We start from the raw sequence: 13670 nt of genomic DNA on the forward strand, positions 1-13670 counted from the left end.
CTGAATGGGGAAATTAAGAAGGCATTAAATTGGATGAAGCCAGTATCAACTGCTCTCAAATTGGAGTTACAGTCTTCTAATCTGGTAACTCTATTCAAGTAAAGAAGTGGCATGTTGTGCAATATATGCATTTTATTCAGCTACATACTGAAGCTAGTTCAGGTTCATAAATTCTGATTCCTCGAGTGATCAACTCTGGGCAATGGCATGGCTTCAGATTTGTGAAGCCCTTCTAGTGTGGTTAATACCTCTGTCATGTTTGGCCTCTTTCTCGGATCCCCGTCTGAACATTGCAAAGCAAGAACGTAGATAGCTCGTGCTTCTTTCTTTGAGCACTGATCCTCAAGTCTTGCATCCATTTTTATCTTTCTTTTCTCAGTATAAAATGACTGTGCTTTCCTTCCAGAGAGCAATTCTAACAACAGGATCCCATAGTTGTAGACATCACACTTCACAGTCAAGTGACCTGGAACAGAAAAGCTTATCGTGTAAAAAGATTGACAAAGGACTAGTTCTACATATACAAATAGTCAATCAAATTTTATTGATGTAAACCGTATTTGACTTGTAATTGAGGAACTGCAAAATGTATTGAGGTTATTTACAAAGGGAACTAAAATTGGAGCCCGGCGACATCTGTTATAGGTACTAATATGAAAGCAGAAGCCGGAAGTAAGGTAAATTGCAACACATATTGAGGCATAACATCATACTATTCCATTGCAGAAAGCAATGACAGAAGAGAAATCAGAGGCAAAGGTTAACTGTCATCTAGTACTACATTTCTGAGATGGGATCACATGTATGCCAGGACAGATTATTTAAGCTATAATGTAACCTGTTGCAAGATATTCTGGAGCAACATAACCACAAGTTGCAACCACTCTAGTAGACACATGAGTCTCATCTCCAGTAGGACCATTCCTAGCTAGGCCAAAATCTGAGAGTTTTGCTTTAAAATCCTGCAAGTAGTTTCTCCTTAAGTTTCAACACATAACAGAAAATTGATGAGGGCAGCTACATTTTTCTTCTGTATAAATAAAGACATACAGAATCCAGGAGAACATCAGATGCCTTCAGATTACGGTAGATTACAGGAGTTTCCAAGCTATGTAAGAATGACAATGCTCGAGAGACATCGATGGCTATTTTGACTCGTACGGTCCAAGAAACCAGCTGCGCTCCTCCTACAACAGATGAAATTCGCAATAAAAATTAGCAGCGTGTACAATTTGATGATAAAAGATGTGTGCTTACAGCTACTATTTGTCACAATTTTAAGAAACTAGGAGAAAATAGATGCCATAAATTTTCAATCTTTTTTCGAAAACCCTTAAATTAATAAGTCTGCATATAAAGAGAGAAGATTAAATACTATGCCTCTAAATAGATGATTATCCAAACTGCCTCTCTGCATGTACTCATAAACAAGAAGTTTGCTATTAAACTCTGAGCAGTAGCCAACAAGCTTTATAAGATTTTCATGGTGAAATTGGCCCAAGTAGGTGATTTCTGACTGCAGACACAGTGATCAAAGTGAAAGTAAGAAGTACAATTCACCTTTGGTAATCGGGAAAAAAAAGAAGAAGCAACTTATAAGTATCTAATCTGAAAAATAGCTATACCAGCCATTCCTTGTGTCCTTGCAAGCTTCCCAGTTTCTGTTTCTTAACAGCAACAGCAGTTCCAACTCCTGGTCTTGTAGGAGCAAAGGTTTTCCTATCAATCCATCCCTTGTAGACAACCCCGAGTGTCCCTTCTCCGAGAAATGAATTCCAACTGAAATCTTTAGTGGCAATCTTGAGATCATCCAAGCTGAAGGACTTCAAACTGATTGCAGATGAGACATCAACTTTAGATGTTGGAATTGAACTGCCTAAGTTAGTACTAGTTGCTTTACTTGATCTTTTCAACTTGGAAATCCTATTTCTGGGCACTGGATCTTCTGCAGATATTAATTGTTAAAATACGCCTAATAGTGAACGCAACAACGGCTACAAAGAACTTTATTACATACTTAAATTCCTTACAAAAAGAATAGTATCTAAAAGGCTTCCAGTTAACACTATAGACTTCCTTACCTGAAGCAAAGTTCCCGCAGAGATTTCCCATGAGTAGTGTCACCGATCTCGCAAGAACTGGCCACTACTCCATCTAACAAATGATAAAAGAGAAACATACCCAATTTAAAGAAAAACGAAAAGAAAAAGGAAAAAAAAATCATCCTCTTGATTTTGAGTCAATAACTAAGTCAAAGTCTTGTCCTCCCATTCCACGCGTAAACACTAACTAGGTCATGAGGTCTCGGCCCCACATTAGTTGAAACATCACCGCACTTTGCCCCATTGGAGGGGTCAAAGGTGTAAATGTTCCATTTTACTTAAGCTAAATAATTGGTATTAGCAAATGATGTCTCATTGTTTTAACTAATAAAATCGAGAAGATTAAAGTGTTTGTTGTGATATTATTTAAGCATTTCGTTGTTCCAACACTAATTTTTTTATATATAAAATAGAGTCTTCTCTGGATTGCATTTGTTCCTAGCTACTAGAAGTCTCAATGCTTTCACATGCAACAACCACACAGAGGTGAGTCGGGTGACCCATATGAGCAAGCTTCTATTCTTCTTTTATCGCTTTTCCAAACCAAAAAGAAAAGGCTTCTTTGATCGCCTTGAGACCTACGAAAGGAACAAGAACACATGCTGTTAATCTGTTGCCATACGTAGGCATTTTAGTTCATGCAAACCAATCGAGACTGTTGTAAATGTTCACAATGCACGGACAAAGATTTGCTATTAATTTTCTTAATCTTATTGATGATCAACAAAAGAGAAAGCTCCAAGTGCTTCTTTAAGGTTGGCTTTGCTCCCCCTCAAGATGGCTAAATCATTGCTCGATTAGTGAGGATGAGATGGAATACAGATGGTCATGGCTTGTGATGGAATAAAGTGCCAAGGCTTGCAACAGAGGCAAAGGAGAGAGAGAGAGAGAGAGAGAGAGAGAGAGACCAAGGGGGGAATCTATGGGATGTAGAAACTCCTTTCCTTTTGGTCATGTGCCTCATTGATGAGTATTGTTGACATCTTGAGACTATGTACTTTCTCAGTCTGATCACTGTCTTGGATCAAGTCTAATAAAGATTGTTCTGCCAAGGGTAAGCGAAACCGAAAGATAAAGAGAAGATGATACCATCTGAGGGGGAAAAGAAAAAGTGAATGATCTAACAGTACAGTATTGATAGAACTACTGCAAGTTATCTCTTTCTGCAACTAGCACAATTTAATTTAGCTGTCATTAGTATCACGTAAAATCTGAATAAAAGTGCAGATGGCGTAATTTCGTCGAAACCGAATGGAAATTTATACATTTTTCAGAACTTAATTCTGTTATGTGATCACAGGTTTTCTTTTTCTTTTCTGGTTATAGGTAAGTAATGTAGGTCTCATTGGAAGTGGGAGAAAACTTATTCCATTCCTCTTTGTGAAGAAAGCTTTGTGTCAGTTCCAGATCTCACAGTAAGTAGTACAGTCCTCTTAGACGTAGATGTTTAAAAGTTAAAGATAGAAAATATGATAAATAAATATATAAAAGAGAAGTTCACATCCAAGTGTATCCAATTCTAAAGGAAGTAATGAGCTAACAAAAAGATTAACAACTAAAAGTTGTGATTGTGCAGATGAATCAGATTCCTTTGATGCCAAAAGAATGTCAAGAAGTTGTTATAAATAGACTCATCCACTTCCATTACTTTGTTAAGCTACAATGTCTATTAGACCAATAAACTTGTCATTTTTCATGGCGAACGAGTTCTTGCGTTTGTTCCTCTTAATCTTTTTTGCATCTCATTCTCTCCATGCCACTGCAGAACAATCCGAGGTAAAACCAAAGTAGATTTCAATTAAATGCAATAGCTGTAACTATGTTTGAGCTTCAAAGATTATGCCTCTACTAGCTATTGTTAAGAGTTCTCTTTGGATCATTATAGCGGAAGTTAGGACTATGTTCTCTTGCTTGATCAATTAAATGCTTGATATGTGAGAAGCTTACCTTATAATTATGTTTATATCTTATCAATGTTTGAATTGTTTAAGATATATTTTGTGATATCTCAGTATATAATACTCCAATTTTTCCTACAGTCTTATGTTGTCTACATGGGCAGCAGTCCAAAGGATGGGAACCCAGAGGTTCTACAAGCAGCTCACTTGAAAATGCTGTCATCCATTATTCCAAGGTAGCACTATTTTCTTAAAATTAGCCATGAGTTTTTACAAGATCGGCGCAAACTCTATGCCTTTTAATCTGACTTGTGGTTCCACCATTATATGATCATCACAGTGAAGAGAAAGAAAGAATATCTCTAACCCAAAGCTATCATCATGCATTCAAGGGCTTCTCCGCCATGCTTACAGAAAAAGAAGCTACTTTATTATCTGGTTTGTACTTTTTCCAACTTGTGCCTCATAGCACAGTTCATAATGGACTATTTTCTTTGGCTATAGCACATTGATGCTATAAAGTATGTGCTAATTAGCAACTGCAGTCTTTATAATAAATCTAGATGATTGAAATCAGGCCATGATGGAGTTGTGTCAGTGTTCCGTGACCGGATTCTTGAGCTCCATACAACGCGTTCTTGGGGTTTTTTAGATGCAGAGTCAGGCCTTCGATCAGAGAGACTGCGTCTTCGTGCATCTAAAGATGTTATCATTGGCATTATTGACACAGGTACTTCAGTTGCACATTGTCGCTAGTGGGTTATCAATTTAGAATGATTACTCTAGATTTCAAATGACTAAAATTATATTTTCCTATAATGTTCTACTTATAATTGAACTATAATGGTCTGCTCCTGATACATGTAACAAGCCATTAATTCTGACTTCTCGCAATCTCCTGCTGCAGGTATCTGGCCAGAGTCGCCTAGTTTCAGCGATGCAGGGATTGGAGAGATTCCTTCAAGATGGAAAGGAACATGTATGGAGGCATCTGATTTTAAAAAGACTGACTGCAATAGGTGAAATCCTGAGTTGCTATTAGAATTTTCATCTAAAAGATAGTGAAACATGATTAAACTCCTAGCAGTAGCATATCAGCAAATTCGTTATCAGCTGACTCCTATGTAAGTTAATAATGCATACATCTCCACTGCAGGAAACTAATAGGTGCAAGATACTATAGCCAAGCTGAATCAGCTCAATTGCCATCAAATGGTTCTGACATTCATAAGGTGACTTCCTTTGGATCACCAAGGGACTCAGTCGGCCATGGGACACACACCTCATCCACTGCTGCAGGATCAATGGTAGACAATGCTGGCTACTATGGACTTGCGCAAGGGGTGGCAAGAGGAGGCTCTCCATCAAGTAGGATTGCAATGTATAAGGCATGCTCTCTTGGAGGATGTGCTAGCTCTACTGTGCTGAAAGCCATTGATGATGCCATAAATGACGGGGTCGACATTATCTCAATATCGATAGGGATGAGCTCCATCTTCCAGTCAGACTTTCTAAATGATCCTATAGCCCTTGGTGCCTTCCATGCTAACCAGAAGGGTATTTTGGTGGTCTGCTCAGGCGGCAACGATGGACCAGATCCTTTTACTGTTGTTAATTCAGCTCCATGGATCGTAACTGTGGCGGCTTCTAGCATTGACAGAACTTTCCAGTCAAACATTGTTCTTGGCAATGGAAATGTTTTGAAGGTAATCAGAGTTCATTTATGATAACAATCATGCTTCCATATGTCTCAACCATGCACGCAGAACATCAAATTCTATGAGACGAACCATATCCTGTTTGATGTCTCTATTGATAGAAATAAGGAGTGTAAATGATCTTGTAATGCTTCTCAGGGATTTGCGATAAACTTCTCCAATCTTAGTAACTCCTTACAGTACCCTCTTGTGCTTGGGGCAGATGTAGCAACAGAATATACGCCAGTATCAGAAGCAAGGTATCCTTAAGTTTTCTAATGGCTGCAGTCGTTGCTTAGGTTCTAAAATTCTCGCTAACATATATCTAATAACTACAACTTTCTATTCTCTGCTAACTAAAATTTCAGCAATTGTTATCCTGGATCGCTGGACACCGGTAAGACGGCTGGAAAGATAGTAGTTTGTGTCGACAATGATCCAACAGTATCAAGAAAAGTAAAGAAATTGGTTGCCGAAGGCGCTCAAGCTAAAGGTCTGATCCTAATTGATGATGCTGAAAAAGGTGTGCCATTTGATTCCGGTAGCTTTCCATTCTCTGAAATCGGAAATGATGCTGGAGTTCAGATACTTAACTACATTAACTCTACCAAGTAAGTTTCCAGACACTAAAATTTCCCAAGAAGTCGGCCTGAATCTAACAAGAATGACATGAATTCAGGAAGCCGATGGCTGTAATCCTCCCAACCAAAGATGTCAGGGATTTCAAACCAGCACCAGTCGTCGCGTACTTCTCGGCCCGAGGTCCTGGAGGCCTCACAGAAGCCATTCTCAAGGTTCAAAATCTTATAAAGTCTTCTAAATAATCTATCAGATCGAAAGCATATTGATATACTGATGCACATAATCGTTTGTGTTATCAGCCGGATGTGATGGCTCCAGGAGTTGGCATTCTCGCGGCGTCGATACCTTCAGCTGAGATTGGAGTTGTTCCAGTAGGAAAGAAGCCATCAAACTTTGCCATCAAGTCAGGAACCTCCATGGCTTGCCCTCATGTCGCAGGAGCTGCTGCCTTTGTTAAATCTGCACATCCTAAATGGTCTCCTTCCATGATAAGATCAGCTCTTATGACAACAGGTAACTGTCAATTTGTCATGATACCACCACTCAATTCTTCCATGACTTCATGTAGATAAAGTTGCTCTCTTTTTTTGGTTCTTTGGCAGCAACAACAACCAACAACCTTGCAAATCCTCTAACAAACAGCATAGGAGGCAATGCAAATTTCCATGACATGGGAGCAGGCGAGACAAGCCCACTGAGAGCTCTAAGCCCAGGATTAGTCTTTGAGACCACCACTGAAGATTACCTCAATTTCCTTTGCTACTATGGCTACAAGGATCAAATCATCAGGAAGGTCTCAGGCACCAACTTCAGCTGCTCATCGACTACCTCACCAGAGCTCATCTCCAACATCAACTACCCTTCCATATCTATTGCTAGATTTGATGGCAAGAAGGCAGTGAGTGTGACCAGAACTGTAACCAATGTTGGGCCTCCAAATTCTAATTACACTGCCACTGTTGATGCTCCAACTGGTTTCATGGTAAAAGTATCACCTGAGAGGTTGGTCTTTACAAAGAGATGGAGGAAGAATTCCTATGAGATCACCTTCTCTCCTACGAGTGCAAGTAATAAGAAGGGGTATGAGTATGGGACTCTGACATGGTCTGATGGGGCACACTCAGTTAGAACAGTTTTTGCAGTTAATCTTGTGTAATTTTGGTTTTGAATTGCATTCCTTTTCTCAAAGTTCTAAACCAATTACACAAGTGTTTGTTTCTTTCTATTTTGATGCTTGGTTTCACTTTTGATATTTTTTTAATTTCAATTGCTAGCTTCTTGGTGTACTTTATACATAAGATTTAATAATAGTCGTGTTTCACTGATCCAGTCATCAAGAACAGAGTTTGGCTCGATTAACTTTATAGGAATATATGCACTACAATTGAGGTTGATATTAATATACAACTTGAATCCAAAGCTCGTGCTCTGCTCCTCAAATAAATCTGATATTAAGCTTAGATTGAAATTAAATAAACCAAGTCTGATCGTTAATTTTAGATTAAAAAATAATTCAAGCCAAGCTCAACGAAAGCTAAGCTAGTTATATGAGAAGTTACACTTTACCTCACTAGATTGATCTAATTATATGATATTCTTATGTACTTTTAATCTAAGTATTTAACGCCCTTATTCTAAACCAAAGAATAATCATTAGTCCGCCATCAACAAAAAGATAAATGATAATTTTGCCTCTACTTATTATTTTACAGATTTCCTTTTGATGAGAAATTATTTTTTTTGTCATATAAATATAGTCTTATGGTGGGAAAAATCTCTTTTCGTATTAAATTTGGATAGTAGGCAGCTTAGGTCAATAATTTTAAGTTAATTATACCTCCACCCTCTCAATTATACTTGATTTTTAGAAAGATCTCCAAATTATTGTTCACTACAATGTCTTCCTTAAACTTGGGAACAAGTTCAATGTGTTTTAATGTCACTCTTTTATTAGTCTATCGTTAACTAAATTAGGTGACTTAGCTTATGCGGTAGTCATATTATGGTATATTAGATATGAAATGACCTAGATGCCCTCCTCCTTTTCCATCCTCTTCTCATTTCCTCTCATCCTCCTATCTCTATCATCATCGTAATCTCTTTTCTTCGCTCTCTGTCACCACCTCCTCCACCCCGACGACCTCATTCTCCTTCCCTCTTTTATCCTCCTCTCATTTATCTACATTATGATCACCGCCTCTCTCCTACACTCTTCACCACCTCCACGTCCACCACTGATAACCTCCTCTTCCCCTCCTCCTGCCTCCCTCACCGCCATCGTACCTTGGCTCCACCGCCATCATCTCTGCTTCTCCTTCAACCTCCTCTTCTCCTTCCACTCCCTTTCCTATTCCCAACTCCTCCACCACTCCTTATTCATTGTATCGCCTTCAACTCTCATGCCGCTCTCATCTCCAACATCCTCTTCCTTCTATGCTTCCATGGGTATCTTCCTAACATCCCCACCTACTCCCACTTCTTCAATTCCCTTCTCCACTCCCTTAAGCCCTCGACCCACCCTTATTTCTTGCCACCTCACCGACCTTCACTCCCTCAGCCTCGAACCTAACACCCACCTCTTCTTCGACCTCGTCGCAATGTTCTCCCACGCCAATGACCTTCGCTCCCTTGTCGGTCCTACACGATACCAAAGATAGAAAACAATGGTAGGGGTATAATGGCCATTAAACATATTCTATTATTGTTTCACTTATATCTAAAATTTATAAGGGACATGTAATAAAAAAGTAATAGTTTAGGAGTCTACACTGAAAATCGAATATAATTTAAAGGGGATAATTAACCCAATAATTTTATAAAGAGGCCAATTTGGTCAGAAATTCGTCAATAAAAGAGTGTGTCAAGCATTCATGAATGACTTGAATGAACCCCATAAATGTGCAATTCGAAAGAGAAAGAAACCAAAAAATTAGTCCAAATTTCCCAATTCCCAACCCATTTTAAGCAAAAGGAGGAAGGAAAGGAAAGCTCAGTAGACAGTAGGCCACCATTTTTAACCAAAAGCTTGTTCTTTTAGGGGAACCAAACCCTAAGTATCAGCTTATTCTTCCCAGGTATCTCTGCTCCCCAACATCAATGTCGAAATACATCGGTTCTATTTCAACCTCTCTGTAGTATGTATTGATAGGATTCCAATCTTCTTGAATTTGCGAGGCCCCCTTTTTTTAGGGGGCTTACTCTTCGATTTTGGCATTCTAATTTGTTGCGAGTGTTCTTATCATGTACTGATTTCTTGATTCTTGTTATCTTATTCAATCTTCTTCCTTTCTGTGGTCGATTTCTTTCTGTCCGAATTTAAGTTTGATCATTGTGTTGTTTCTTCTCTTCAAGAAGCATTCTTTCTGATATGGTTCATCTCTGACTTTTACTTCTGTTTAGTAAAACTCGACTCTTTAGTCTTATCTCAACCTCAATATGCTTCTTTGTATCTAGGTCAACCTTTTCTTTGATTAGTTTTATCCAGACAATGAAGGCTTTCTTTGTGGTAGTGTCTCTCTCTCCCAAGCACGAGAAGAAAGGAAATAAACCATAAAACTTTTCTTTTTCTTAGTGAAGCTGCTGCAGTTGAAAGTAAACTTAAGACTAAATCTGTAATGGATGGGTATCCAAGACAAACTCCCATTTCATTGAATGACCCAATTGTTCTTGATGTGAAACCATTGCGATCTTTGGCTCCAATGTTCCCTGCCCCACTTGGGTTCCACACATTTTCCCCTCCTAGTGGCCCGTCCTTTGTTTGTGTCACACCGTTTGGTTCCTTCACTTCCCCTTCTGAATTCGGGTACTCCTCGGGCTTCTGTCCGCTGTATCCAAATTCGGCCCCTCAAGACCTTAACCAGAAGCCAGTTGATCCAGTTTCTTTTAAGAGTCGAAATGGAGCTGCCCATGCTGGACAAGGTCCCAATGTTAATGGCTTTCCAGGATCTGCATACTATTCCCCGCCCTTTTCAACACCACCCAAAATGGTTACACCATTAAATGGAAAGAGTCCATTGTTCAGTCGTCCAGCGTCTGCATCTGGCAGGAAGGTTAAGGAGCCTCTTCATCTGAGTGGCTATGAGACAGGCAGTTCTGAAATGCCAAAAACAGAGGGGAAGAAGGTGAAGCACAAACGGCCTAAGAAAGTTGATAGTGACTTGTCAACATTGACCTCATCTTCGCATGATCCTTGGGAGTCTGTGGAGGTGATTCTTATGACATTTGATGCAATTCGGAGAAGGATCATGCAATTAGATGAGGCAAGGGATGTGAAACAACGCCAGGACTTGAAGGCTGGCACTGTCATGATGAATAATGACCTCCGAGCTAATAAGGCCAAGAGGATAGGACAGGTGCCTGGGGTTGGGGTAGGAGATATTTTCTACTTTCGAATTGAGATGTGTTTGGTTGGACTGAATTCTCAGACCATCGCTGGAATCGATTATATGACTGCTAGATTTGGCGACGAAGAGGACCCTGTGGCTCTTTGCATTATTTCAGCTGGTGTCTATGAAAATACAGAGGATGATGTGGATGTTCTTATATATAGTGGGCAGGGTTCTTCTAGCAAAGATGACCAAAAGCTTGAAAGAGGTAATCTAGCTTTAGAAAGAAGCTTGCACAGGGCTAATGAAATTAGAGTCATTCGTAGTGTAAAAGATTTTGGCAGTCTTACCGGCAAGATATACATTTATGATGGTCTGTATAAGATACATGAGTCATGGGTGGAGAAAGCAAAGTCGGGTTTTAATGTCTTCAAATATAAATTGATCAGAGAACCAGGGCAGCCTGATGGTATTGCAGTATGGAAACTAGCTGAGAAGTGGAGAGAGAATGCATCGTCTAGAGGCAAAGTTATTCTACCTGATATATCCTCGGGTATGGAAAGTAGACCTGTTTGCCTTGTAAATGAAGTTGATGATGAGAAAGGACCTAACCATTTCATATATTCCACTAAAGTGAACTACTTGAGTCCCATAACCTCCTTGAGACCTTTGCAGGGCTGCATGTGCAGTAGCGTATGCCTACCCGGCGATGCCAACTGCTCTTGTGCACAACAAAATGGTGGTGACCTACCTTACAGTGCGAATGGGATACTTGTCAGTCGTAAGCCTTTAATATATGAGTGTAACAACTCATGCTGCTGCTCTGTTAACTGCCGGAACCGACTTACACAAAAAGGTATTCAGCTTCACTTTGAAGTGTTCAAGACTAGTGAGCGGGGTTGGGGTCTTCGTTGTTGGGACCCTATTCGCGCAGGTACCTTTATCTGTGAATACACAGGTGAAATCATTGATAAGATAAGAGTGGATGAAGATGGAGAAGAGGATGAATATATGTTTCAAACGATGCATGCTGACCAGACTTTCAGATGGAACTATGGACCAGAGTTACTAGGAGACCCTAGTTGTGTTGACTTAAGAGAGAAGTCTAAACCATTGTCCATTATCATCAGTGCAAAGAATATGGGCAACATATCTCGCTTTATGAACCACAGTTGCTCACCTAATGTATTTTGGCAACCAGTTCTTTATGACCATGGTGATGATGAATATCCACATATCATGTTCTTTGCAATTAAGCACATTCCTCCCATGACAGAGCTAACATATGATTATGGTCTGATTGGAGCTCAAGATGGTTATGCAATAGGAAGCAACTTCCAATCTCGGAAGAATAAAAAGTGTTTATGTGGGTCCTCTAAGTGTAGAGGTTCTTTTTGCCAAATCTTAAGCAAAAGTTATGAATGACAATCATAGCATAACAAGTCTGACAAGGTTAGGACTATCCTACATATTTCACCTGCTCAGTTTGTATGTAAAATTATGTAATGTGTAGTCTTTCTTATCTTATCCTATTCGCTATATTTTTAACAATTTTTTATTCGGTAAGCCGTCTCAATTATTTCTCTGTTACAGATGTTAATTGGTTTCTGAGACTTTCATACCCATTTCCCTTAGTTCAAATTTTCATACCTAGGTCGTAAGTAATTTTTGCTATGTTCCTAGGTTGTTCCCCAACAACATTTTTTCTTTTGATTAGTACTCGGACTCGATCCTCGTATCTATCTTGTCCAGCCTTTATATGAACTTTTGCTGACAAGATGTCTTCCAGTTGATGTTCTAATTTTAATTGACCAATGCGTTTTATGAATATTCTTGCTGTTATATCTCGATTTCTGTCTGATTATTACCTTTATTCTTACACTCACTACACCATACTGGGCAGGTATATATTCTGCATTCTGATGGCAAATTGGTCATGGAGCTAATATTTGAACTTTGGGGCCACTCTGCTATCCTTGCTAGTTTCTTTAACTGATTCCTCTCACCCGAAAGATCAAGTGCAACTGCTCCTAGAATGGCACAGATGGTTTCTCGAAAGCCTGTGCAGTTTTCAATGTGATTCTATTCTAACAATATAGACAGCCCATCTGTACATTTTTTTGTAGTGGGGAGCATATAATGGAAACGGATTTATTGTTTGTACTACCATGCTGTTTGATATGTAGCTGACCTTTAATTTGGAGTCAGGTAGGCCCTGTTTGAATCACAAGTCCAATGGTTTCACGGGTTTATGAAGTTATCTTTTGCTATATTTCACAGCTACGAGGTTGGATAAAGATGTCTTCCAGGTTCCTTATTTATACTTTATATGGTCATTTCATTTTTCAAAGTAAAGGGTGTGTAACCATAACAAGCTATCTTTTTGGCTTATATACACAGTTGATGCAGTCTGCTGAATGAGACTGGCTACTAATTAATTTCTTCAATTTTCCTCATGTTGTTGATTATATTGATGTACTTTATCGGTTGGTCGGACCTACAGCTACGAGTTAGTCATGCAAATAACACTAATTTTCATTATCTTTTATTAACACTGCCCATGAGAATTTTGTGGACTTCTTTTTCCCCCTTACAGTTTTCATATAATGGCCCTACGGTTACTTTGACTAACCACTATTAACTCTGATTTATGATTTATGTAACCCTCAAATACTAGTATTAATGAAGAATTAATAAAAATATAAAGTGTTATTTAAAAATTTACCAAAAAAATAAAGAAACTGTGCGGAATGTCATGCTGTATAACTAGTGCAAGCTAACGAATCTCAGAAGTATTTATACCGTATCCTACAAAAAGTCAAATCAATCACTATCGACAAGTAATATGTTGAACCTTGGAAACTGATAAAGAAGATAATGAATATACAAGCGATCATCACGAGTTACTTGTTCATCAATAATAAATTCCCGATAACATAACGTTAAAGAACGCAGAATAAAAGACAATCATTAATAACAAAAGCAAATATTAAGAAATAAGCTCAATATTTACCATTGTCATTATAGTAACAGCAACACAAACGAACAAACGGGTGAAAATGTTAA

The 13670-nt window shown here is 38.8% G+C and overlaps 3 protein-coding genes across 5 annotated transcripts; 2 read left to right on the forward strand and 1 right to left on the reverse strand.

Moving 5' to 3' along the window:
* Nucleotides 1-4: 4 nt before the first annotated feature.
* On the reverse strand, nt 5-2216 carry LOC140764847 (probable serine/threonine-protein kinase PBL11). Of its 3 annotated transcripts, none has more exons than XM_073103660.1 (6): nt 2082-2185; nt 1626-1830; nt 1381-1516; nt 1051-1187; nt 839-962; nt 5-466 (listed from the first exon to the last, which is right to left on the reverse strand). In XM_073103660.1, the coding sequence occupies exons 1-6, from the start codon at nt 2177-2179 to the stop codon at nt 165-167; spliced, it is 1002 nt and encodes a 333-aa protein (XP_072959761.1). In that variant the 5' UTR covers nt 2180-2185; the 3' UTR covers nt 5-164. The 3 variants fall into 3 exon arrangements, with proteins under 3 accessions (XP_072959761.1, XP_072959760.1, XP_072959759.1); XM_073103659.1 differs by having other exon boundaries at nt 6-466; nt 1626-1942; nt 2082-2156; XM_073103658.1 differs by having other exon boundaries at nt 7-466; nt 1626-1945; nt 2082-2216.
* A 1556-nt stretch (nt 2217-3772) lies between these two features.
* On the forward strand, nt 3773-7602 carry LOC140764845 (CO(2)-response secreted protease-like). Its single transcript, XM_073103651.1, has 11 exons — nt 3773-3878; nt 4142-4236; nt 4341-4438; nt 4578-4730; nt 4908-5019; nt 5157-5706; nt 5857-5957; nt 6066-6308; nt 6377-6491; nt 6579-6792; nt 6882-7602. Exons 1-11 carry the CDS (start codon nt 3798-3800, stop codon nt 7433-7435), a joined length of 2316 nt encoding a protein of 771 aa, XP_072959752.1. The 5' UTR covers nt 3773-3797; the 3' UTR covers nt 7436-7602.
* A 1561-nt stretch (nt 7603-9163) lies between these two features.
* LOC140765829 (histone-lysine N-methyltransferase, H3 lysine-9 specific SUVH1-like) lies at nt 9164-13037 on the forward strand. Its single transcript, XM_073105086.1, has 2 exons — nt 9164-12056; nt 12508-13037. Exon 1 carries the CDS (start codon nt 9894-9896, stop codon nt 12027-12029), a length of 2136 nt encoding a protein of 711 aa, XP_072961187.1. The 5' UTR covers nt 9164-9893; the 3' UTR covers nt 12030-12056; nt 12508-13037.
* Nucleotides 13038-13670: the final 633 nt, after the last annotated feature.

Source organism: Typha angustifolia, chromosome 8 (assembly GCF_048772165.1).
Source record: "Typha angustifolia cultivar Huaian chromosome 8, ASM4877216v1, whole genome shotgun sequence".
Taxonomy (NCBI): Eukaryota; Viridiplantae; Streptophyta; class Magnoliopsida; order Poales; family Typhaceae; genus Typha; species Typha angustifolia.

What these genes read in the sequence shown, in the direction of transcription:
- LOC140764847 (XM_073103658.1), bottom strand. Translation starts at nt 2,112, where the DNA reads ATGGGAAATCTCTGCGGGAACTTTGCTTCAG. An exon ending in CTGCGGGAACTTTGCTTCAG is followed by an intron (nt 1,946 to 2,081) that starts GTAAGGAAGTCT and finishes TAATATCTGCAG; the next exon opens with AAGATCCAGTGCCCAGAAAT. An exon ending in TCCAGAATATCTTGCAACAG is followed by an intron (nt 467 to 838) that starts GTTACATTATAG and finishes TTTCTGTTCCAG; the next exon opens with GTCACTTGACTGTGAAGTGT.
- LOC140764845 (XM_073103651.1), top strand. Translation starts at nt 3,798, where the DNA reads ATGGCGAACGAGTTCTTGCGTTTGTTCCTCTTAATCTTTTTTGCATCT. An exon ending in CATTGGCATTATTGACACAG is followed by an intron (nt 4,731 to 4,907) that starts GTACTTCAGTTG and finishes CTCCTGCTGCAG; the next exon opens with GTATCTGGCCAGAGTCGCCT. An exon ending in ACGCCAGTATCAGAAGCAAG is followed by an intron (nt 5,958 to 6,065) that starts GTATCCTTAAGT and finishes CTAAAATTTCAG; the next exon opens with CAATTGTTATCCTGGATCGC.
- LOC140765829 (XM_073105086.1), top strand. Translation starts at nt 9,894, where the DNA reads ATGGATGGGTATCCAAGACAAACTCCCATTTCATTGAATGACCCAATT.